Source organism: Microtus oregoni, unplaced genomic scaffold, assembly GCF_018167655.1.
Source record: "Microtus oregoni isolate MIOR12 unplaced genomic scaffold, Mior012 000012F_ref0000307, whole genome shotgun sequence".
In the NCBI taxonomy this organism is placed as follows: domain Eukaryota; kingdom Metazoa; phylum Chordata; class Mammalia; order Rodentia; family Cricetidae; genus Microtus; species Microtus oregoni.
In genome coordinates this window covers 31,047,736-31,073,686 of record NW_024543071.1, presented here as the reverse complement: position 1 = coordinate 31,073,686, position 25,951 = coordinate 31,047,736, and the positions used below count along the sequence as shown (strand labels likewise).

Sequence of the window (25,951 nt, the reverse complement as noted above, 5' to 3'; positions counted from 1 at the left end):
CTCTTTTTCTCTCTGGTCTTAGAAGTTGAAATTAGGGCCTTGCCTGTGCTAGGCAAGGACCTTACCACCAAGTTACATTCCCAGGCTTTTCCCTGGGTCTCAGTCTCTTCCCTCCCTCCCTCCCCCTCTGTGTTTTGCAACAGAGATCCACCTGCCCATGGAGAGAGAGAGAGAGAGAGAGAGAGAGAGAGAGAGAGAGAACACGGATCTTCACGATTCTACAACAAGATACGAGGGGCAGGAAGCCCTCCGATATGTCTACTACTTGTCTCAAGTCTTCACAAACGTGTTTGCTCCAGTGTTTTATTTTTAGTGTCCTTCCCCGCGGTACCAGGGTTTGCAGAACTGTCTTGTCATGGCTAACTCGAAGTTAATGCAAAGTTGGCTCTACCTCCTAAAACGCTCCCCCTCCGACGCCGACTTAGACTGCTGTACACGAAAGAGCTGCAGTGTTGAAACACGAGAGGAGGAGCAAGCCAAAACCGCCCTTTGATCACCGGGATCCGAACCCTTAAAAGCCCTAGCCTCCCTGGACCTTCGCGGCAAACCTCACCCCGCCACTCAGGCGAGGCCACGCCCTGTCTCGCCCACCGGAAATGACGCCCAGACCGGCTACTTCTTCCGCAGTCGGCCGGCGGCACGGCCCAGGCCTTCTCCCGGCGTGCGTCGGCTCTGCCGGCGGCAGAGGAATTCTGGGTAACGACCGTGGCCAGCCGGGCGGCTGGCTCCGCCCAGCAGGTTCTACTCACGCCGGAGCAGTTGGCGGTGGCGGTTGTCGGGCCCGGAGCAGCGGGACATGGAGCAGCCGTGGCCGCCGCCGGGCCCCTGGAGCTTCCCGAGGACTGACGGGCAGGCCGAGGAGGAGAGCGACTTGGACGTGTCCCCCTCTTCGTCCCACTACCCGCCGGTGCCTGGCGGCGGCGCCCAGGTGAGAACAGCCTGCATTCTTGGGGGGGAGGGGAGGAGGGGAACCGTCCACGGGCATCGCGAGGGGGGTGGGCCGATGGCCACCCCCAGCTGTGGCAGCATCTTCCGCGGGAGAGGAGGTGGCCACGCGCTCATCCCCGACCCCCACGTCCACTCACACTCGTCCCCTCACCTTTGCAAGAAGTTCCTCCTCTCGCTCGCGTGTCGGTGCGGAGATAGGGGGGCGGCTCCGGCTGTAGAACATTGACCCTTTGTCCCCTGGTGCGTGCTTCCAACTGAGCCTTTATTACCAGCCCCAGCGACTTTGTGCAGTTGATGGGGACAGTGAGTGATTGTACTTCTATGAGAGTACACCGAGTCCCGACATAAACATCTCACGTGCTCTTTCCCACGCTGGCATCTCCGCGGATTCTGTAAACCTCACTTTGGACGCTGGCACACACCTCCCTTTCGCGCAGTCATTGGTCCTCTACTGGAAAAATAGTTTCACTCCGCCTCAGCCTCCAGTGAAAACATAACAGCCATAGGTTGGCTGTTCTTTCAGACTTCTATCCCAGGTTCCTGATGTTCCTTGTGGTTGTCATCCCTGCTTTTCTGCCTTAGAAAACGTGTCATTTATAGTTTTTCTGGGAGTGCTTACACCCATCACCTTGCCCTGACGTCTCTCCTCACCTGGGTGTGTTTTGAACTAGATTTCTAGGGCACAGACAAAACACGAATCTGTTCAATGAAATTGATTGTAGGATGTCTTTTTTTTTCCCCTAGGCGTTTTTTTTTTTTTTTTTGCAAAAAACGCAGTGCAGTGTTGTAACAGAATTAAAACGGTTTTGAAAATAAAGATGACCGGTTTAAACTGTCTGCCAGCAAGTGTAGGATACTGACGTTATGTCAGCCAGCTGAGTTAACGGGGCTCACGCAACAATATGCTGTTTCATAACCACAGACTATGTTCATCCAGCTAGCCACAGGGAAAGTGAGGCAAGATGAGTGATGGGTCAGTAGTCACCTACTAATTATGGCCCGCTGGTGTCATCTGTGTATACATAGTATGACAGAGGGAGAAAATGAACAATTGCTAATGTCGGTTTGAACAGATGTGACGAGGGAAAATGATCTCAGGAATTTCAGCGCACTGTGGTTGGATCAAAGAAGTAACCCAAGAAATGCAATATTTTAAAGCACATTTTACCAGTGCATTTGTCTAGGTGGTGGGGGCTTAAAAGTAAGGAGGCTTTTATTTCCCTCATTAAAAGAGATCCCTGAGGTCTTCTGGTTAGTTAGTGGCAGATTCCGGATTTGAACTCCTAACTTCTAGTCCAGTGTTTTTTCCAACCTACTTCTGCACATCCTGTCTGGAGAAATACTGTGAAATTTTATTTGTATGAGAAGGCCTTTAAATGGTGACAAAAATCTGCCAAGTCATTATTCCTAAGGACATAGAGTGATTGCAAGCCTACTTATATTTTTTGTTAGCTTTAGGACTTAAATATGGGAGTTAGAATATTTAAAAACAAAATGTTTAATCAATCAACAGGCTTTTAAAATCCATATGAAATGACTGGCTTAGGTTTTTTTTTGTTTGTTTGTTTGTTTGTTTTTTGTTTTTCGAGACAGGGTTTCTCTGTAGCTTTGGTGCCGGTCCCAGAACTAGCTCTTGTAGACCAGGCTGGCCTCGAACTCTGGCTTAGTTTTTTTTTTAATCAAATATGAGAGAGAGAGAGAGAGAGAGAGAGAGAGAGAACTCGCTAACTCAATATAACAAGTGATGTTTGAAAAGGCAAACCAGAATTTGGAATTCCTATTTGAGAACTTAAAAAAAAAAAAAAGAATGTATCTTTTTACTGAATTAATACAATACAATATGTTTTGATCATATTTTTCCACTTCTCCCAGATCCTCCCCACCTCACTATCCACCCACCTTTATGTTCTTTCTCTTAAGAACAAAAACAAAAAACCAAACTACCACCCAAGTGAAAATCAAAATAAACAAAAGACCAGTAAGAATAAATAAATACATAAAATTATTTTAAAATGCTAAAATGAAACAAAATGTCCACCAAACCCCACTAAGCTTGTTTTGGTCAACCTCTCCTTAGCATAGGGCCTGCCCTGGAGTATGTTTGGTGGTACCCAGTAACATTCCATTTAAGAAAAGTGATTTTCTCTTCTCCAGCAGTTACCAGTTGTAAGGTGCTTCTTGGTTAGGGTGGAGCCCATGCCCACTTACTCCTCTCAGTGCTGGGACCCTGTTGTCTGACATGTGATTTGAGAGCTTTTGATGTAAAGGCGCACCAGTAGACTCTAATAATAACAGTCCCCTTGCAGAGTTTTTGTGCATTAAATTATGTCCTCCTAAAATTTTATTTGATAACTGATTAAAATAAGACCTAATATGGGCTGGGAATGTAGCTCTGCAGAGAGTTCTTGACCTAACTTGGGTTAACTTTTCTGTATTGTATTCTCTTTTAAATACTCTATATTATACTTAGCCATCTCAACGCACGTTGGGTAGTATGACCAAATGATATATGGGTAGTCTATGATAATTTAAATATAAATCGTTCTTGTGTTCGGTTTGATTTGAGAAATATTTGTTTCTATGTAATTAGAAAGTGAAGATACCCCATTTATTCATAATTGCTTTTATTTCTTTTTAAAAAATTATTTTATTATTTTATGTATGTAAGTGTTTTTGCTTGCATGTGTGTGTGTGTACCCCACGCATTCTGGATGCCTGCCAAGGTCAGAAGAGGGTGTAGGATGCTCTGGAGTTACAGATAGTTGGGAGTCATAGTAGGAGAAATCGAACCCAGGTCCTGTGCTCTTAACCACCAAGCCAACTCTCTAACCCCATAATTTTTCTAGTGAATCAAAAAGTAAAAATAAGTGTTTTACTTGGTTGTTTAGAGACATGCTGTTATCTGGGCTTTAAGCCTTGATGACTAAATAAGGAACCAGGATAACAAGTGTCCACATAAACAGCCACAATCCACATACACATACGGTAGAAGTCTTGACTGTGCCGGAGAACTCAGGAAGTAGGACAGCCTTGTTTCTGCCTGCCTCAGAACAGTTTGTCCAAGAAATAAAGATTAGATTATTCATCCAGCAGTTATTAAATTCTGACTCCTTAACTGGTAGTCATGGAGAAGAAATAAGTATATATCATGTTAAAAATAAAATAAATACCACTGCTGGACAGTGGTGGGACACGTTTTTAATTCCAGCACTCAGGAGGCAGAGGCTGTTGGATCTGTGAGTTTGAGGCCAGCCTGATCTACAAGGTGAGTTTCAGCATAGCCAGGGCTACACAGAGAAACCCTGTCTCAAAAAAACCAAAACAAAAAGCCTACTATGGAAATGTATATAACTTGGGTTTGGGAGAATGGATAAGAAATGGCTTAAGAATTGGGCAGGTGCGGACAGAGGGTTGTCAGTGGAAAGGAAAACAGGGTCCTGAGGGTGGGAAGAAAAAGCCAGGAGGTAAAGGTAACTGGAACTGAGGAGTCTTTAATTAATAATAATAATAGCTCTTAAATAATGGACTCTGGTAAATAACCTGTGCCCCCCCCCCTTTGAAGGATGACCCTGGGAGAGAATGGCTGGTGAAGACTTGAAGAGTAGGATTATGTTTGCACAGTTGATGGAAAGTTATAAAGGCTTGAATACTGAAACACGTGTGGGAACAGATTGAGAACAATGCTTTTCAGTAATATAAAATTGTGCTTTTAGCCTAGAAATCCTAAAAGAAAAAAAAAAGCCCTCATCTTCTGTTGTTGAAACAAGGGATATAAACACCTATTGCATTTACTTAAGTGATTATGCAAATATTAAAAGTAATTATTCCTGAGTAGATCAGAGTTAGCAGGATAGATTAGTTGCACTTCCTAATTTACTCTTTTCCTTTTTGATTTGGATTAAGTTAATGTATGTCTATATGATGTAATCATTTATAAGTAGAATTTTCTATTACAAACTCTCACATCACAAATTGTGATAACACAGAAATAAAGTAGTGATTGCTTTGAAGAAGAAGGATGCTCATTGCAGGAAGAACCTGCAGGTTAAAGCTCTAAAGGTCTGGTTTTCAAGATGAGGAATCATAAGTAACTGATGAACTTGGATGTGAGCTTTGCTTTCCTTCTAGTGAAGGATTCTGGAGTCTGCACATCTGATGCTTGCTGTGGGCCAGCTGTATGCAAGTTACAGACAGTTGCCAGGCTTTGTGTTGTTAGTTGTCAGGGGAGGGGCGTAGATGAACAAAGAAGCTCAGAGTCTAATTGATGAATGTAAAATGTAATTGTAGACAAAGAATACAGATATGCTGTGCTCCAGAAACACCATTCAGAGATCCTTTGAGTTGAAAAACCATGCACTGTGTCATTGCTGCCACCTTCATTCCTCACTAATACTGCTGTTATTACTTTTTATTTAGATGTATAGCGATGGGATTGAGCTGGCTTGCCAAAGGCAGAAAGAATTTGTGAAGAGCTCTGTGGCGTGCAAATGGAATCTTGCTGAAGCCCAGCAGAAACTTGGCAGCTTAGCACTGCATAACTCTGAGTCCTTGGATCAGGAACATGCCAAAGCACAGACCGCAGTGTCAGAACTGAGACAGCGAGAAGAAGAATGGCGACAGAAAGAGGAGGCTCTGGTCCAAAGAGAGAGGATGTGTCTGTGGAACATGGATGCCATTAGCAAAGATGTTTTTAATAAGGTATGAACTTTTGTTGGACCACAAAAAAAGAAAAAGAAGAAAAGGAGCTAGGTATGTGGCTCATAGGTAACACATACAAGAGGCCCTGGGTTCCGTTCCGCAAAAGGAAAATCAGTTCTGTAAATAACTGTTAGCAAAGCAGCAGAGTTCACTAAACAGCAAACATCTCCAAGCCTTGCTTTCTCAACATGTAGGGTAGCTGGGAAGACTAGTCAGGTGATGTCTCCGTGGGCCTGCGCCCTGCAGCTAACGTGAGCACTCCTGCTGTGGCTGCACTGTCAGCTTCCGTCAGTTCTGTAACACACATAGTTCCTGGACTTAGAAATAAAGCCTTTCAGCTTACCAGCACAGGTTTAGTAAGCTCGAGTAATCTCTCTTTCTGTTTTTTTAATTTAAATTTCATTATGCTGGGTTACATAAAGCCATTTTCATGCCGGTATACAATGCACTTTGGCATACCCAGCTCTATACCCTTCTGTTCTCCCTTTTCTCACCCATTCCCATTCCTGTAGTTGCCTTTGTGCCCCTAAATGGTTTCACATTGTTTGTACTTTAGGGATTTTGTGCATTTATAGAAAATCTAGGGCCCGCACAGAAGAGAAAACAGGCAATATGATTATATCCAGGTGCAATATATTTTCCTGCAAATCACATAACCTCATTCTTTTTCTATGGCTATAAAGTAATGTGTTTATATGTGTGTGTACATTTGTTCTGATGTATGTTTAATCTCATTTTATTTATTCAGCTGTTGGACACCCTTGTTAGTCCCATACTTAGCTATTGTCCTTACTAATAAAATAGTGCTGCAGCAAAGTTTGATGTGCAGGTATCTCTGGTATGTTGACAGTCTTTCAGTAAATATACAAGAGTAATATAGCTGGGCCATATGGCAGAAGTATTTTTAGTTTCTTGAGAAGCCTACTTTCTAACTTCCATAGTAGCTGGGCTCTAATACATTCCTATTGTGTGTAAATGCTCCTTTTTGTCTGTAACCTTGCCAGCATTTGTTGTTACTTGCTTTTGTAATGACTACTATTTTGGTTGGGGTGAGACAGACTCTCAATATAGTTTTGATTGGCATTTCTTGAATGACTGGTGGTGTCGAAATTTTTTCATATATTAGCCATTTGTGTTTTATCTTTTGAGAATTGTGTACTCATTTCATTAGCCCATTAATTGATTGGGTTGTTCTTTGTCTACTCTAACAAAAGATACTAGGGACAGTGAGAGGGTTCAGCAAGTCTAATGACCCGAGTTTGAGCTTTAGGACCACATGGTGAAGGGAGAAACACTTGGAAATTGTCTTATGATGGCCACACATATGTTGTGAGACACCATGTGGTCGTTGGGAATTGAACCCAGGACCTCTGGACGAGCAGCAGTCCTCTTAAGTGCTGAGCCATTTCTCCAGTCCCCGCTTTGTTTTTCTACATAGAAACTCAATAAGTCTCTGGTTAATTGCTGGTGTTATTTCTTGAGTGACTGAAGTCCTATTCAGAGTCTTGCCTCTTCTGTTATCTTAAAGTTTCTGGTCTCACATTAAGGTCTTTGATCCATTTGGATGAGAGAGAAGGATCTAGATTCTTCCATGTGGATATCCCATTTTGCCATCATCACTTGAAGAGTCTGCCTTTTCTCTGATATGTTAATTTATTTTTGCAATTCCCAGCTGTGGCTGCACGGTAGCAAGCTGATTTGTTACCGTGGCTCTAATACAGTTGAAGTTGAGCACAGTGAAACCTCTAGCACTTTCTTTTAGCCGTGTTTAAGCTGTCTGTGGTCTTTCGTGCTTTCATTTGGATTTTTTTCCCCCTCTTACTGTGAAGAAACACATTGAGATTTTGATGGAGGTTGCATTGAATCTGTAAATGCTTTTGGTATGATAGCCATTTTCATAATATTAAATCTTCTAATCCATCAAAATAGGACCTTTCCTTTTTTTACATTTCTTTCCTCAGTGTTTTAGGTTTTCACCATAGATGATTTCTTTTAGAATTAGATTTATTGGTGGCGCACACCTTTAATCCCAGCACTCAGGAGGCAGAGGCAGGTGGATCTCTGTGAGTTTGAAGCCAGCCTGGTCTACAAGAGCTAGTTCCAGGACAGGCACCAAAAACTACAGAGAAACCCTGTCTCGAAAATCCAAAAAAATAAAAGAGAGAGAATTAGATTTATTCCAAGGTCTTTTATTTTTGTCTGTATTTAATGCAATTGTGAATACGATTTTTTTCCTAGTTTATTTTTTAGCTTGTTATTAGTCTATAAGCTACTGATTTTTATGTTAGTTTTGTATCCTACCATTTTGCTGAAAGTGTATCAAATTAAAGACATTTCTGATGTAGTCATTAGGGTCTCTGACCAATAGCACTATATTATTTACAAATAAGATCACATTTATTTCTTCCTTTCTTAGTCTTTTATCTTACTGCTGTAAGTCATCAAGCACCGTATTGAATAAGAGTTGAAGAATTAGGCACCCTGTCTTGTTTTAGGTGCCAGTGTTGACTTATCCTAAGTATTAGTATTGAAACATTGAAACAGTCCTTTAAAATTAATCTAGATAGTTCAGTCTCTTAAATAGAATAGTATTTTTGCTAAATTAATAAGGTTTTTGTTTTTTAGGCATAATCTGTTTTGTTTTGTTTTGTATTACTTTTTTTTAGGCAGGGTCTCATTTTCAGACCCTAGCCCATCAGAAACTTGGTCTGTACCCCAGGCAGGCCTTAAACTCAGAGATCTGCCTGCCTCGGCTTCTCCCTACCCTCCAAAAAGACATGTGGCACTATACCCAGTCTTGAGACTGGATCTTGCCATGTATCTATGTCTCATTCCAAACTCAATCAGCAGGGCTTTGTGCTACATGCCTTCAAACCCCAGCCAGAGGCAGGTGGGCGTCTATAATTTGCGACCAGTGTGGTTCACAACTTCAGGACAGTTTTGTCTACATAGAGAGACCCTGTCTCAAAAAACAAAGCAAAATAAAAAAAACAGTTTGGTCTACATAGAGAGACCCTGTCTCAAAAAACAAAGCAAAATAAAAAATAGCATAACAAAACAAACAAACCCTCTTTCTTACCTTGTGAGTGATGGGGCCACTAACTGGCAAAGTTAGTAGTTTTTGTTTCATTTTTAGGTTGCTTTTTTTAATTGTGTGTGTGTGTGTGTGTGTGTGTGTGTGTGTGTGTGTGTGTATAAGGGGGATGAGGAGAGAACAGGTGTGTACACAAGAGCAGGCTTACCAGGGGATGTGTGTGAGGGTCAGAGGATAAGTTACTGGAGTTGATCTTCTCTTTCCATAATGTGAAATTAGTTCCTTGACCTGCCTGGCCACCTCACCAGCTCTAAGCATTTGAAATGTGGTTCATCCAAATTGGGATGTGCTCTAATTGTAAAATATACATCACCAGAAGTGAAATACTTTGTTAATAACTTTTTGGTGTTTCTTCCATGTTGAAATGATAATATGTTGAGTACATTAGGTTATGAATGTTTGTTTATTTCTGCTTTTTAATGGAGCTAGTAGAAAATTTTAAGGTATATTTGTGACTAGGACAGTATTGGTCTAGATAACAAAACATTAAAAGGTGCTTTTATTTTGAAATACAAGCTGGCACGGAGCTAACTTGTGCTTTTCAATTTGCAGTGATAGTATCAGGGCATAAGGTGTATCACAGAATACTCTGGGAAACTGTTGTGCTAGTTTTGCTGGTAAGATGAGAAATGTGTTCTGTCCCATGACTTACTTAACAAATGTAAATGCTTCCTCAGTAGAAGTTTGTACTTAAAGAGTTAGACTGTTTATAGAAATGTAGTCAAGGTTTATTTTTACTCTGTCTCCTCTCAAAGAGTTTATAGTAAGTATCTGACTCTTTGCGCTTTGAATTGCTGAGTTTACTTCTAGCAAGGAACCCAAAGATTGGACTGGAGTTACAAATATTTATTGGAAATGAATAACACATATAAAGAATCTTTCCATTCATGTCTTTGATTGGGTAATCTGTATAATGAAAAGACTCAACTTTTCTCCTGTGTGATCACTAGATAAATTTATAATTTAAAACAAAGCAAATGGAACTACCATATGAGACTGTTTAATTTTTGAATGACAAGTTTAACAGATTAGTTTAATGATGCCACATTTCTTATTACATCATGTCTTTACGAAAGTTTGCTAAGCATTTAGCATCTGAAGAGATTTAGTTACAATACTGATTTTAATTACTATTTTTTCAGAGTTTTATTAATCAAGATAAAAGAAAAACAGAAGATGAAGATAAATCGCAATCATTTATGCAGAAATATGAGCAAAAAATTCGACATTTTGGTGAGTCTACTACTTAAGTTTCCTTCTCTATTGTGTTTGATATCATTGGTGTGTATAAAATTGAGCCTCTGAAAATAAGGTCTGAAAAACTATGGCGAAGTCCACTCGTGATGTTGCTTATGGCAGGGTCATCAGAGCTGCTTCACTTTGCTTGTGTCTTAAGCCGTTATAAAGTTCAGTCCGCTGCCGCTGCTCTCTGTGATGGCATCACTGCTTTGCATTTCTTGACTGCTAGGATGTTTTTCTTTTTCTTTTTTCTTTTGATAGTTTTTCTTAACATTAAAAGATTAGCATTCATTTAAACATTTTGTGTATTTTTTTCATAGACAGTAGGGAGGGGTTGGGGCATGCCACAGTGCATGCAAAGAGGTCAGAGTCCAACTTAACAGAATCAGTTCTTTCCTTTTTCACTGTGTGAGTTCTAAGGGATTGACCTTTGGTCATTAGATTTGGTGGCACGTACTCTTCCTCACTGAGTTATCCCACGAGCTCCAACACTTTTTTTTCTTTCTGCATGTTTGGATATGATGTCATGTAAGTCATAGTTCCTTGACATGTTGCTCAGATAATAGGATAAAAATGCATTGCTGTGTGCACGCACGCGCGCGCACATACACACACACAAACACACACACACAGAGATTTAGGATACAACTCTTGACATTATTTTTTAATCTTTATTTATGTGTCTGTGTAAGTATATGCCACATGTGTCGGGAGCCGATAGAGACTGCAAGAGGACATCAGATCCCCTGGAGCAGAAGTTATGGGTAGTTGTGAGCCACCAACATGGGTGCTGGCATCTGAACTCAGGTTCTAGAAAAGCAGGAATCACTCCTAATGGTTGAAGTCTCTCTAGTCCCAGAACTGGCATTTCCTATTGCAGTTGGGGGTGAAGTAAATGAAGGGCTCCTGGAGGAGGTATCATTTGGGTTTCTTAAGGAAGGGCAGATAAGGATTTCCCATGGAGATCAGGCCACAGCATTAGAAATGCAGAAAATAAGTGTGGTGTGCTCTGAGACTTAGAAGCAGTGTGAAGATGCTAGCCTGAAAATGCTGCTGGGAACGGGGAGGAGTTGAGTTTCAGACTATATTTTCAGTAAGTATTGTGTGAATCAACAGACATGGTTCTTGTTTGTGTTTTGGCATGTGTTGAAATCTTTTTTCATTTGTACCCCCTTACAGTATTACTTTTGCTTCAGAAGAAAAAAATTGTGCATTAATATAAGAATAGTTAGTACCTGAAGACAGCTGGGCATGATGACACATGCTTGTAATCCCAGCACTGAAGAGGCTGGAGCAAGGCGATAACAAGTTCGGGGCTAGCCTGGACTATGAGACTGTCACAAATAGCCAAAAACAAACAAACAAAAAACAAGAAAGAAAAGGCTAGTATCTGAGGAGCTAAACACAAGTTCACTTTTCTACATATATTATTGTGCCATTTCATATAATAGAAATAACAGGAATAAGCAGCCCTCTCACGGATAGGTATTAACATCTTTAAACTAACAGGGTCTTGAATCACAGGGATAGAAGACAGGATCTTGCAGAGGAGTCCTATGTTGTCGTTGTCATCCTACCTACAGTCCTTGCTACCAGGACCCATGTGCTCTGCTGCAGGAAAATACGTGCTTCTTTCGGGAAACACATGGCTGCTGCTTTAAAGCCATGTCACCTAGTAAGTGAGAGATAGTGCCTCCTTTGTTGTAGATTGAGTGCCTTAGTTCAATGCAGTTCTGAGTGGGAAACATCCAGTTTCACAAGATGTTGTAATCACCTGACACTGAGACTCCATCTTCAGTAGACCCTTTCCTCCCTGTGTAAAACCGGCTGTTTCTGACTAGTCCATGGTAAGACCAGTGACCTTCATGAGTTCATGTTCATCATTTATTTTGGCAGAAAATGAATCAAAAATAATGTGGTACAGTAACCAGTCCATCTAGCACACTCCCAAATGTAATTCCTGTTGAAGTATAATAAAGAGAGGCTATTTCCAGTTCTAGAACAGGCGTATTCATATGGGGGATTATTGATCCCTCCAAGAAGAAATTGGACCAAAAACTCAAGCTCCTACTTTATTTATTACTGGATAATTAATTCTATAAAATATGGTGCCATATTGTGGGTTTTGTATGAATTTTTGCTCCTGAAAAGTTTGGTATTCATTGATTCTACTGGGCTAGGTTACCGAAACATCCTTGATGAGAAGAATTCGTGCTCTTGAGTGTCTGCATTACCTCGCCCTGTGCCCACCTAAGACATGACCCCCCCCCCCCCTTAGTTTATGGAACTACTGTGTGTTTAATAAGAGGAACAGGAGAAAAGGCTGGCGTGGCCTCCGCAGATGATTAAGCATTTGTTTTACCATTGCATGTTGTGAGCTTCCAGCATCTCATCTTGTAATACTAACCAGACCCTTGCTGTCTTCAAATCCAACCAGACTGATAGCCACTCCCAGATTCACACTGTACCCGTTTCTTAGTGGAAATGCACATTGGCTTTTCACTTGGAGGAGATCTCCTACTTGCTGCAGCACATTGGATCCACAGAAATGTTCCTAAGGTAGTAGGCTCCCAAACTTTCCATGTGTTTAACTGTCCACTCTCTGGCATCTGTGTATCTTATATATAAATAGGCATGTTGGGCATCTGCTACTTCTGCTCACCAAGTTCCATCAACATAGAATGGATTAAATTTACAGTTACATGAGGTGATAAGATAACAAAATCCACATTTACAAAGTGATAGCACAGTTGATAGAGGCCTGAGACAAGAGTTGGAGGGCTTGATGCTGTTCACCTTGAGAAAGTGAGTACTTCTGCTAGTGCATGCTTATTAGTAAAGAAAAAAGCATTTGCCTGGCTGATAGTCAGGTGTGGTGATTGTGCTTTAACAGATAAACTTTCCTGAAGATCAGAGTTCAGAGCTAGCCTCACTAGCTGTAGAGGCCAGGCAGTGGTTGCACACACCTTTAATCCCAGCTCTTGGGAGACAAAGGCAGACGAATCTCTGTGAGATTAAAGCCACACTGGTCTACACAAGACTGAATCAGTCTTAAGAGAAACAGCCAAGTGATGGTGGCTCACACCTTTAATCCCAGCACTAAAGAGGTAGAGATGGGAAGTAGGCAGACAGAGTAATATAAGGCAGGAAGAGACAGGAGTTCAGGATTCAGTCTGAGATTTCACAGAGACAGCATTCAGTATGAGGATTCATAGAGACAGGTTCTTGCCCTCTTGGTTCTGAGGTTTTCGTAGAGGTAAGAACTAGTGGCTACTCTGCTTCTCTGATCTTTCAGCTTTCACCCCCTTATATCTGACTCCAGGTTTTTATTACTAAGACCAGTTAGATTTGTGCTACAGATAAGTATATTGATGAACTCCTGAAAGAGAGAGAGAGAGAGAGAGAGAGAGAGAGAGAGAGAGGAAAAAAACCAATCTGGAATGGTAGCTGTAATTAAAGCTTCCAAGTGAAGGCTTTCCAAAGTTGGATTCCATTGTAGACTCTTGAAAAAGAGGGTCTGGTGAATCCGGGAGCTGTCTATGTGGGACAGCAGGGACGTCACACCAATACTTTTCTCATTTGTGCTGTGTTCTTCAGAGTTCTTCCTGATTCTCCTTTATGCTGTTTGATGACTCTCGTTCTCCTGTTGCTTTTACCCTTATACTTAAGTACAATTTACCAAGTAATGGTAAATGGTACCATTATTGTAGTGTTACAGATCATTGAAATCTGATTTTCCTTTACATTTTTATTTATTGGTTGACTTGTGCTTTAGAAATACAAAATGCTGACATAGATACAGAGCTCGTCTACTCTTCAAATTCACAGCAGTTTCCAGTTGTTTGGACCTTTAACTTCACTGCCTTTGTTGTCCTCAGAGACACTTTTTGGATTGTGCAGTAGTTTTTCAGAACACACCATTTTCCTTCCAGGCATAGTTAGCTTCAATTCAGCATTTTCTGAATCTGTGTAGAATGTGGTCACTGGAAATTTTATCAAAAATCATAAATATTTATATAAAACCTTTTTTCATTTATAATATCTTCTTTGTATTTACTTGTGGTTTACTTTTAAAAATATATTAATATCCTGTTTTTGAAAAACATGCTATGAGGTACTTGAATAAAATATAAGTAAAATTAATTAAAATCATAATTATTATAGGATTTAAATTGTCTCTGTAATACAATTGCATATAACTTTTTTAATTTGGGGACTTTTCAAACTTTTTACAACAAATATACTTCATTTTTATTGCCTGAAAAATATTTTAAGGTCTTATTCTAAAATTTTGGTATGGTTTAATATTTTTAAAAATGTATTGAGCATCTAATAGTATAACTGCTTATCTTCATGGTCAATTTGATGCTAGAGAAATTAAAAGTCAGAGGAGTTTGTAGAATACCTGAGGGGATAACCTGGAACCTCAGAGTATTGTAGGGTGGCAGAGAGAAGGATGGATTTGGTTTTAACTACCATGACTGTGCATAGGCATGGAAGTGAAAAACAGTTGTCTGGTGATAGATGATGAGAAACACAGGAGGGCTCAGGCAGTAAAAGCAGTCATAATCTCAAGGGGCTTGCCTCCTAGCTAGGGGAGTTTATCAAGCAGTCACGATAAATGGTTAAGTGTATTCTGTAAATAGAATGCAGGGTATCTCTACTGGGAGCAGTTTTAAGAATCAAATGACTATTGAGAACTGATGACATTTAGATGTTCATCAGGAGACATATGGTTTGAAATGTGTAATTAGCTTGTTTTAATTTGCCAAAGTAAGCTATTCTAAGAATTCAGAGAAATTGACTGGTTAGTTTGAGTGGCTGGCTTATCCTTAACCAAAAGATTGTCTTAATAAATATTTGCTATATGAGTGAATTAGTCACTATTGTGTTAATACTTCCTATTGAGTATTTACAATCTGAGGCACTGTTCTAAGTGCTTTTTATTAATTAACAGCTTTAATTCATAAAAATCCTTCATGTCAGGTACTATTTTAGCCCCACTCTACATGGGAAGATACAGAGGTATATAAAGGAACTTGCCCAAGGTGAAGCCGAGGTTCAAAACAAAGGTTGTTTAGCTCTAACATCTGTTTCCTTGTCCATCATCCTAGATTGTGTTACTGTTTACAGATTTCAAAATAGCAGCAACTTTAGATATGTTCTGTTCCTATAACTATGGATTCTCTTTAAATTGTTATAAATTCCACACCTTTTTTCTTTAAGACCTATATGGACTACTTGTAACATCTCAATTTCATACTAATTCAAGTTCTAATTTACTTACATACTGAAAATCTTTGTTCAGTCTCAATTGTCTTGGGTATTAAAAAAATAAAAACTTCAGCATGTAACAGATTGGTAACAAGTGTTGCCAGTCCTTTTCATACTGTCTTTAATTCAGAATCCAAACAGACAGGGTTTTGTTAATAAAATCATAATGCTGCCATGTTGAGGAAATTGAAGATGATTGCTTGTAGATAAAATAGAAAGTATTACTTCTGTAGACGTATAAGCAGGCTAGCAAAGGGACTAGGAATTTAGCTCATTTGGTAGAGTGCATGATCAATATGTCTGGAGCCCTAGGTTTCATCTCTAAAACTGCAAAAATCAGACATGGTGTTGCTTGTAGATAAAATAGAAAGTATTACTTCTGTAGACGTATAAGCAGGCTAGCAAAGGGACTGGGAATTTAGCTCATTTGGTAGAGTGCATGATCAATATGTCTGGAGCCCTAGGTTTCATCTCTAAAACTGCAAAAATCAGACATGGTGGAGCAAGGTCCTATTATCCCAGCACTGGAGAGAGGAAGAGAAGCATGGTGGCAAGTTCAAAGTCAGCTGGGTTCCATGAGACTCTCAAAAGAGAGCATGGGGAAAGGGGGAGGGGCAGACACTGCCATAGGATCCCTTTATGTCTTTGGGTATAAGAAATAAGGATTGTGCTTTCGCCAGCCCAGCATTAATTCCTGGGGAAGTGGTTTTAAGTAAATTCGCAGATTCATTCTGTGTCTCAGAATCGTAAATGACCCAGTTGTCAGTAATCCTGGCACTGGGGACAGAGGCAAACAGCTTAAAGGTTGAGAGATTCTTGAGTTATGTAGAAGACCCTGATCTTCCCCTCACCCCTTTTTCCTCAACCAAACAAACAAAATGCTGAAATTGCCCCTAACTTGGTTCTAAAGATAGTGTAGTTTCAGTTGGTTCCCCACATTTTGCTGTGTAAGGTGTTTGCCTTTGGTTTCAATCTTATGTTCTCATGTGAAATTTAGTATGTAGGAATTGATTCTGTTGAGAGCGAAAGTTCATTGTCATACTCTCAAGACAGTCCTGTGAGACTTCGATGATAGCTTAGTAACAGCCACACTGCTTTTGCTGCTCTGTATGGATCTCAAGTCTACGGTTTCTGACATTGTGATACTCAGTTCATTCAAGTGTAACCCTAACTAGCACATTCCAGGTTCCGTGTTACTTGGTCATAGTGACTTTGTTAAGTTAGGTAAAGATGCAGGTGCATGCTAAGTACTACTTTGGATTCGTTTAATATATTGAAATGAAATGGTAGCCTTTCATATATGTTCAACTGATTTTTTAAAAAAATAATTGTTTTCTGTATACACTGAACAGACAGCTTTAGTAATTGGCTAATGTGACTGAAATAATTGTAGTATATTAGTTACTGCTATACTGACTTACTTGTTAACCAGTTGATAAAAGTTTCCTAAATTGATAAATGTCTCCATTTTACCATATCTTGGACATTCTAAAAATAAATTGGAAATAGTAGAGTATTCTGAATTTTTAGTAAGCTCTTAAATTTGCTAAATACGATGTTTTTGAAGTCTTGGTTTTTGAAAAGTTTTTGGACTAGAAATTGAGCCTCAGGCCTCATGCATCATTAATAGTCAAATACTTTTATCATTGAACCATGCCATCCTGCCTCTCTCTTTTTTGAGACAAGGTCTTGCAAAGTTGCTCAGGCTGTCCTTGAACAGGCTCTGTGACCATTTGTTGCAGCCACTCAGTAACAAATTTTTAACCATCTTTCTAAGAAAAAGTATTCTGTTCTCTTAGTAAATGATACTGAATATCTCAATCATTTGCTCTCTCTTTAACCTTAAGGGAAGACCAAGTGTTGCAAGTATATGTGGGATTTCAGGCATTTCCATAAGCAGGGGACTTCAACTGGTCACTCTTCTTAAATCAGACTCATTATCTGAAATGAAACTTGCTGAGATTCCAGCCTATTAGATATTATTGAGGGGTATCAGTGTTCTTGGCTTGCCCTATCACATGACACACTTCTCTGGTACTGGGAACTGTCTTTAAAGAGAAACATTTAAAATCCACTTCTTGCCTCACAGGAAGAAATGAGACAATTGACATCTGTGGTTCAATTCTCTTTTACAGGTATGTTGAGTCGGTGGGACGATAGTCAGAGATTTCTGTCTGACCACCCATACCTTGTATGCGAAGAAACTGCTAAATATCTTATTTTATGGTGTTTTCACCTGGAAGCTGAGCAGGTATTTATGAACCTTCAGTGGCTAGAAACCTTACTAGAATTATAAGTTTTTACTCTTTCTTTTTTTCATTATTTACTTTAAATGAAAGCAGGGGATTGGGCGGTGTAGGCGCACACCTTTAATCCTAGCACTCCAGAGGCAGAGGCAGGCAGATCTCTGAGTTCAAGGCTAGCCTGGTCTACAAAGTGAGTTCCAGAACAGCCAGGGCTGTACAGAGAAACCCTTTCTGGAAGAAGAAAAGAAAGCAGGAAGGTTATTCAAAGGGATTATAAAGTGTTGTTCCCGTGGTATCCAGTGTGCTGGCTCTGCTGCCCTCTGCTCACTCCCATGCACCGCAGTCGCTCTTCCTATTCTACCGAGTGGAAAGTCATCTTAATGTGACCCGGACAAACGCATATAGTTATCCTGGCCCACGTAACAGCAGGAAGACAGTTTATGTTTGTGTAGTGCTTTATGTAACCATAAGGAGTAAAATCAAAAGTACTCTCAAATTCAAAATTTGCCTCGTACCAGTTCAGTGTCTTTCCAGAAGTATTTTCTTTAACCCTGGTGTATGTCTTTTTCAGAAAGGTGCTTTAATGGAACAAATAGCACATCAAGCAGTGGTAATGCAGTTTATCATGGAAATGGCCAAAAACTGTAATGTGGATCCAAGAGGCTGTTTTCGTTTGTTTTTCCAGAAAGCCAAAGTAAGTAGTTATTTGGTGTTGTTAATAGAAGATTGGACTGTAGCTGAGCTCTCTTTGTCCTGTGCAGATCAGGAAGCTGTCTAGGCAATAGGTACAGCTGCTAAGTGCTGTAGGTTTTCTAGTGAAAAGAAATGTATGGTGTCTGTACTAGTATATATAAACTAGTATAGTGGTTATACAGTATAAGTTAGCGTTTATAGTACAATACAGTATTTCAATTTTTGTGCTGATTGAGACTTAAAAAATGAGTAAGAGGCTGCAGTAGACCATATATTTAAAATTCATTTTTGAAACCCATGCAAATTAATGTGACTCTTCTGGAGTACTTCAGCATTTACCCACGTAGTGTATGGAGTATTTACTAATGGAAAGCAAAGCCGTTTCAAATGCAGTGTTAAGCAAAAAAGATACAGCATCCTCCACATGTAGAACTCGCTGTTCAAGAAACCAAATTTGTAATGAAAAAAATATACACTTGGGAAGCTGAGGCATAAGAATTATGATTTGGCAGTCAGCACAGGCTGCACTAGTAATATCCTGTTGAGAGACAGTAGAGGAGACAGGAAAGGGAGGAAGAAGGAAGCAGGCCAGCCATCTAAGCACGTCACATTTAAGGACAACTTTCAGAAAGTACAGTGTACATAGAATATTCGGCAGCTATTACATATTTATGGAACATTGTTAATAATCTAAGAAAATGTTTAAAGAGTTGGTTTATGGAAACATAATGTTGGCCCTACTAAAGAAAATAGGTATTTACAGAAAGATTACTGGTTTGTGTTTATTGGATCAGTAATTACAAGTTTTCTAAGAAGCAAAGCAGTAAGAACTGAATTGACTGCTAGTAGCAGTGGGGAGTATCCATTAGAACAGCCCCTTTGAAGTACGTCTGGTGGAACTGAGCAGGGGCACATCTGAATAGCAAAGCCATTTTGAGGAGTGTACCATCGAGAGCAGGTTCTCAGCATGTGTCAGGGGCCCTGACCGTCAGGAGGCCCCCGGGAACAGTGGTTTCCATAATGCTGCTGTGTGGTAGTGACTGCTTTCGCTCTCGTTCACTCATGAGCGTGCACTCGGTGCTGAAGCAGATGATAGAGCCAGACATGAGAGACTTGAGAAGATGAAAAGCAGATTTTACTATTCTTACTTTGAGGGGAGGGTGCTTTACAGACAGTTTTTGTCTTTAGCTATTACATATTGGGTGTGTGCAAGTTTACTTCGCACAGTGTGGGAGCCGGAAGTCACAACATGTTATCTTCCTCTGTCAGCTCCATCCCATTTTCCAAGACAAGCTTGCCATTTTGGCTAGGCCAGCAAATCCTCAGGATCTGCTTGTCTTTGTCAGCTCCCCTTCCCCCTCCTCAGTGCTGGGTTCCAAATGTGTGCCATCATGCCGGGATTTTGCATGGGAGTTGAGGATCCAAACTTAGGTTCCCATGCCCAAACTTGTCACCGTTTCCCAGTCTCAAGTAGAAATACATGGTTATCATCATACATTTAGCTCATGAAAAACACAGTTGTGTAAAATAAAAGTGCACTGCTAGTGGCAGCATGTAATAAGTTTGTTCCTGGGTCTTCTAAGTGTGTGAACACAGGAAATATTGACTGATAGAAACACAAGGAGAAGCCATGCGTTTTTAGTGTAGGAGAGCCGTGAGGTTGAGAATGACTGTCCCAGGCAGCTCTTCATCTCTGCACCCAGTGCTGTGCTGCTTCTAGATCTGCTTAAAACAGCAAAAGCCTGGCCACTTTTGCTCATAATCCTAAGAATAAATCGGGTGTATTGATTAATAGAATTCATTATCAGTATAGATGGAAAAGACAAACAGTAGGAATGAATAAAACAAGCTAGTTGTGTAGCCAGGGTCAGTTGTGAAGATATATTTTGTAAAGCTCGCAGTTTTAAGTGTTTTATACAGTGTTTATAAAGGCAGAACTAAATGGTATGTTTTTGAGAGCCCCATGTGTGAACAGGAGCAAAGGAATGACTGAGGCGGGGGGGGGGGGGGGAGAACCGTGGGAACTGCTTTCTGAGGTACTGATGATGATCTGGTTCCGAATTTCTGTGGGTACATGGTGGGATTTTTGCCCAGTAAACTGCACATGCATGTTTTGTGGGCACCACACATATGTTTATATGGTTTTTTGCATATTTCATCATCTGTAGTTAGAAGTTAAAAGGAAATATACCAGAAGTTTAACTTTGATTATGCTTAAGAGATAGAATTATTATTTTCATTTTCTTTATGATCTACTGCTATGAACACTTCCTGTTAGAAACAAACAACAAAACTAATTGTGTTTTTAAATGTGAAAAAAAAACTACCAAATGACAATAGTCCTACCTTAAGTGCTGTAAACTCTGAAGTGCAGTGTATGCCTGCAGTTTCCTATGATCTTAAAGCATCTTACAGTAGACTTAATGAACAGATGATGACTGGGTTGGAATTTTAGCTAGACTTATGGTAAATAAATTTTTACTTGACTCATAGAAGAAGCAATGAAAACCATACTTTTTGGTGATACCTTAATATGTTTCAACCGATACTTAATTTCGTCATGGGACATTGTCACACTACTTATAAATTTTCTTCTTTGATAAAACAGAACTGAAAACTCGAATCTTCAGCCTTATCAGTTTTAATATTAAAAACTAGGCAGTAAGTACTCACAAAGTGAGTCATGACAGGCACTGTTTTAAGCATTTTGCATGTGTTAACTTATTATATCCTTCTGCATTTTATGAAGATTCTTACTCATATTTTATAAGGGAGGAAACTGACATAAAGAAAATAAACAATGCCTTATAGCTTACTTCATTAAACAGAGTTGGGTTTCTTGATTTAAGCTCTGAGCCTTAGGATTACAGGAAAGTCAGCGGATATTCTGTTTGCCTTTGGATGCAAGCATTGGACAGTAGCATAGGTCTGCTCAAGTTCTGTCTAGCTGTTACTACAGTAAGATGTTAAGTTTAACTAAGGAAATTATTTAAAAAGACAGGATATCCTCCCAGAACATAATTTCCATTATTTAACCTGGAACTAATGTACAATCTCAACCAAATTCTGCAATCTAAACTCCATTGACAAAGTCTTTCTACCCCTTGAACTTAAAGGCAGCATGTTGTTAGCCTGGGACACACACCTTGCCAGGTACACATAGAAGAAATGTTTAAAAAGAAGCCTCTGTCAGTAGAGAGGGGCTTTTCATGGAGAACGCCTATGTCATTGGATGCCACAGCGAGTCCCTTCCCTCAGCCTAAGTTACCGTGCTTGTTTATTTCCAGATGCCAAATAGACGCTTGCTAAGCTACAAAACTTAAAATATCCTTACAATAATTAAGTTGACTGCTGAGTCTGTCTTCTATAACTTTTACAAATAGAGACTTGCCAGGATAGAGATGTACTAGAGAGGTTATGGTGTCTCTCCCCAGTGAAGTGAGGATAAAGTGAACATGAGAGGTTGATACAGTTTGTTTGCAGTTGTAGGGATTGAGCCTAGGGCTTTGTGCATGCCAAGCAAGTGCCCCTCCCTATCTCAAAATAAAAGCTATAAACAATAACTTGTTTTTGCTTTTTTTTTTTTTTTTTTTTTTTGAGACAGGGTTTCTGTGTAGCTCTGGCTGTAGACCAGGCTGGCCTTGAACTCATAGAGATCCGCCTGAGGTTCTCACTAAGTTGCTCTGTTCATGGTAAATTCACTCTTTTGCCTACCAGACCTCCTGCCTTAGCCTCCTGAGGAGCTGGTCTTAAAAGCTGCACCACCAGGCCACTCCTACTCCATGTATATGTGTAGGAGTGTTGTCTGCTGTTAGTTAATTTTGCTGATGCAGAATTAAACGTAGAGCAGACCAACTATTTGTAAATGTGCCTGTAAAAGAAACTGCTCACAAATCTGCCAGGAGACTGTGCTGGTTTCTGCATTTTGACATTATATTTTTTCTTTACTGCCTCTACTCTAACTCTGTTATGTGCTTTTGAAATTTACTCTGTGGTTTAGTCGTCCAGAAACAGCCTTTTTGTTTGTTTGTGTTTATGTTCTAGGCAGAGGAAGAAGGTTATTTTGAAGCATTCAAAAATGAACTTGAAGCTTTCAAGTCAAGAGTAAGACTTTATGCCCAATCACAGAGCTTTCAATCTGTGACAGTTCCGAATCATGTTCCCCATTCTAGTGTTGGATGCATAGGCTCCTTAGACTCCTTATCACAGGTAAGCTGGGAAAGGGAACACTCATTTCATAGTGTCCATAATTTTGTTCTTTAGCACACGCATGTATAATGTATGTATGACCACTTAAAATTTTCTTGCCTCAAAAAATAACCCTTAGTGTTGATGTAGTAGCTCCTGCCTTTAATTCAAGCCCTCAGGAAGCAGAGGCAGCTGTATCTCTCTGTGAGTGTGAGGTCGTGTTGAGCTCCAGGCCAGTGAGGGGTATGTTGAAAGACCTTGTCTCCGAAATGAATGAATGAATGAACAAAGGAATGAACAAACAACAACCCCTAGTCTCATTTCATTCCATGCTTTGGCATTGAGTTTCTTCTACCTCTTAGAGATACCAATTTCTGTCTCATTTTAATGTGGAAAAGATGAGCTGTGGCTAAACATTTTTATGCCAGTTGTCACTGCCTGTTGGTTATCTCAGTCATAAACTCAGGTGGCTCCTCACAACATCTGAGTAAAATACGCTGTTAGCAATTTTTTAAAGGATGAAATTAGGTTGAAAGCAGACATGTGAGTGGAAGCTACAGCGATCTTTTACATGGCTTTATGTGATTAATACCTTGTTAAGTAGCACTTTTTGTGTGTTATATATTCAGTAATAGTATACGAACTGTTTGACCCTTCTCAGAGTCTGATGTTAGATAAAGATAAAGGCTATGCTATAAACATGACAAAGTGTCATCAGTGGAAAGAGGAGAGCAGATCACTAGTATAGTTGATAGAGCCTTAAGGTAGTGTCAGACAGTCCCTGCCCATTGTGATTTTAGAGTTAGCAGCTTAATAGAGCCCAGTTATCTCTCATTTCCAGGCTCCAAGATTTTAAGACCAGCTTTAGCCAGTTTATTCTGTTGTCTGCATGGGGACATGGAAAGTGTCATTCAGAAGACAATATGAGGAGAGTCCTGTATTTATCTTTAAGCCTCATATAATGGTAAAAATTGAGATTTTCCATTTCTTGACCTTATGGCACTATAATTTTACCATTTTAGTAACATGTATTTTAAACAGCTGTTAAATTTCACATTAGCACTTTAACCTAATGTAAGGAAAGCAATTGGTTATATTTATCTCAACCAAAACCATTTTCAGTGTAATGTAAATATGTAAATATTCGCATTCTGACTTTAAATAATCACTAGTGTTCTCCTTTAATTAGACATGTCAGGAGTAGGCCCCTAAAGAATGCCTACAGATCATTTCTTTAATTTTTTAAGATTTGCTTTATTTTATATGTATGAAAATATTCTACCTGCTTGTATATATGTGTACAACACGTGTGCCTGGTGCCCAAACAGGGAGGCCAAAGAGGGCTTTGAATGTCTTGGAACTGTTTGTTACACGTGGTTGTGAGCCACTTCGTGGGTACTGGGAAGTGAACCCTGAACCTCTGCAAGGGGGCAAGTGCTCTAAACTGCTGAGCCATCTCCAGCCCCCAGATCACTTCTTTAATGTTACTTACAATATTGAGAAGTAGCACGTGAGAAAGCAGGTTTTTTCCAAGGAGTTTTATGATGCTGTCAAAGGCAGTAGATAAACTTAGTCACCTAATGCATGCAGAGGAAAAAGAGACTTAAAGGATGTCGTTGGTTCTTTACACATACTAAAATCTAAGCAACCTGTGTTACCAAGAAGATGTCATTCTCATACTTAACAGTTACAGCTGACACCAGTGGCTAGGTCTCCACTGTCACTTGTGTAGAAAAGGCTGGAGCCATGTAATTTTATCATTTGAATTATTATCAGGAACCTTCATACTTAAGGACTCTGGGTTAATAGACTAGTTGCTCCTCACAGGGTGAGAATTTAGGCACCCTACCTAGACAGCCTCAGGGAGAGGAGTACTGCCCAAATTGTTGTTAGTCATATAAGAGTAGTGGCTGGATGAAGGAAATGGAAGAAGGAGGCACCCAAGGGACCAAGCTGACAGTCTTGAAGTCTGAAAAGAATCTTGCTGTAATAATGGTTTACCATTTTTATATCACTTCATGGGTTGTACAATATGTTGAAATGTATTATTTAATCTTAAAAATGCTGTGATTATTTAAAATCATTTTGCACATAAGTAAATTGAAAATTACAGAGGTTAATTAGTTTGCCTAAAGTCAACAGAGTAAGTGGTAGGGCTGATGCGTCCTTCCCCAGTTAGGAGTCCTACACTGCACGGATTCCTGTGCTCTTGGGGAGAATGTGTACTGAGACAAGTGGAAATGCTGACAGACTGACCAAGGGGCAACCAGTGGAATTTCAGTGTCGCTTAACTTAGGGATATTGATGGCTTTTAATTCTGAGTATCAAGCTAGAGTTACTGTAAGTTTGGTCTTGAAGGGCTCTGGAATCTGAAGTAGATGTCTGCAAAAACCTAGCACTACTTTGTGGAAATATGGTAATATAACAAGAATATCGACTTTTATATTAAATGCATGTGCCACCACTTCCTGACTTAAAAACTTTATTTTAACAGAATAAAAAATTTTATTATTTTATATATATATATAGATGTTTTCCCTAAATACATGTGTGTGCACCATGTGCGTGCAGGGTCCACAGAGTCAGAAAAGGGCATTGGAGCCTCTGGAACTAGAGCTTCAAGTGGTTGTGAGCTACCATGTAGATGCTGGGAACCAAACCCTAGTCCTATGGAAGAACAGGTGCTCTTTACTATTGAGTCATCTCTCCAGACCCCTAGAAGCCATATTTATGAAAATATATGCTTCTGGGGAAATTTGTCCTTGTATGGTTAAAGAATTATGCTTAGTTTTGTTGAAAGGGCTAAAAAGATAGTATTACATTTTGTTCACATATGTCCACTCTGTATCACATCTCTTTGGATTAAATAATATTATCCTACCCTTAGTTCTGTGGGTTTCAGCCCAAGTAGACTCAATAAATCCATTTTCTTTCCTATCTGCTGAGCTGCAGCAGACTAGAGAACGTGAACCCAGATGCAGAGGCGATGCGCAGGTGTGGAGCTGCTCACCAGGTGTCTTCCTTCTCCTTTCTCCCCAGAATCCAGATTATCTTCAGTGTTCTGTGAGCACAGCCCTCTGCAGTTTAAACTCAGAGGCACAGAAAGAAGACGAGGACAGAATGATGGACACTGTGTGATTCAGTTAGGACTGCTGAGGCCAAGGACTATTTTGTTACAAGAAGGAAGAGCTTGGCTATTTTCTTGACACTTTTATGGGTGCTGCACTTTATTTTGTTCAATTTTTGATGGGAGGGAAAAGAGTACTGAAATGTTTTGCGACTTTTTTTATGTGCTGCTAGGGTTTTTGTTGTTTTGTTTTGTTTCTGAAGGGAGGAGCGGTACCATATGTTGCAGGAAGTCAAACTGGACTCTTCCCCCACCCCTCAGTTACTAAATTTGCCTTTAACTGTTGTTAATTTTGGAATCAAAGTATGAAAATCTGCACAATGCAATGTTTACAAGACTGGTTGACCGAGGAGGCATCTGCTACAGAGTTGTAACGCGGATACGTACATGTCCCGTTTCACGGAGAGAATTAAAGAGAACAGTGTGCTTGTGTCCCACTGCAAA

The 25,951-nt window shown here is 39.9% G+C and overlaps 2 protein-coding genes across 2 annotated transcripts in view; one reads left to right on the top strand and one right to left on the bottom strand.

The window, feature by feature from the left end:
- The window catches only part of Spata6l (spermatogenesis associated 6 like), a 49,646-nt gene extending 48,469 nt beyond the window's left edge, over positions 1–1,177 (bottom strand). Inside the window, exon 1 of the mRNA XM_041660987.1 lies at positions 1,100–1,177. The gene's annotated coding sequence lies outside the window, so the exon portion shown is untranslated. The remainder of the gene's footprint in view (positions 1–1,099) is intronic.
- On the top strand, positions 627–25,951 carry Cdc37l1 (cell division cycle 37 like 1). The gene is made up of 7 exons (XM_041660981.1): positions 627–928; positions 5,365–5,646; positions 9,883–9,973; positions 17,389–17,504; positions 18,071–18,193; positions 22,237–22,401; positions 25,420–25,951. Exons 1-7 carry the CDS (start codon positions 797–799, stop codon positions 25,516–25,518), a joined length of 1,008 nt encoding a protein of 335 aa, XP_041516915.1. The 5' UTR covers positions 627–796; the 3' UTR covers positions 25,519–25,951.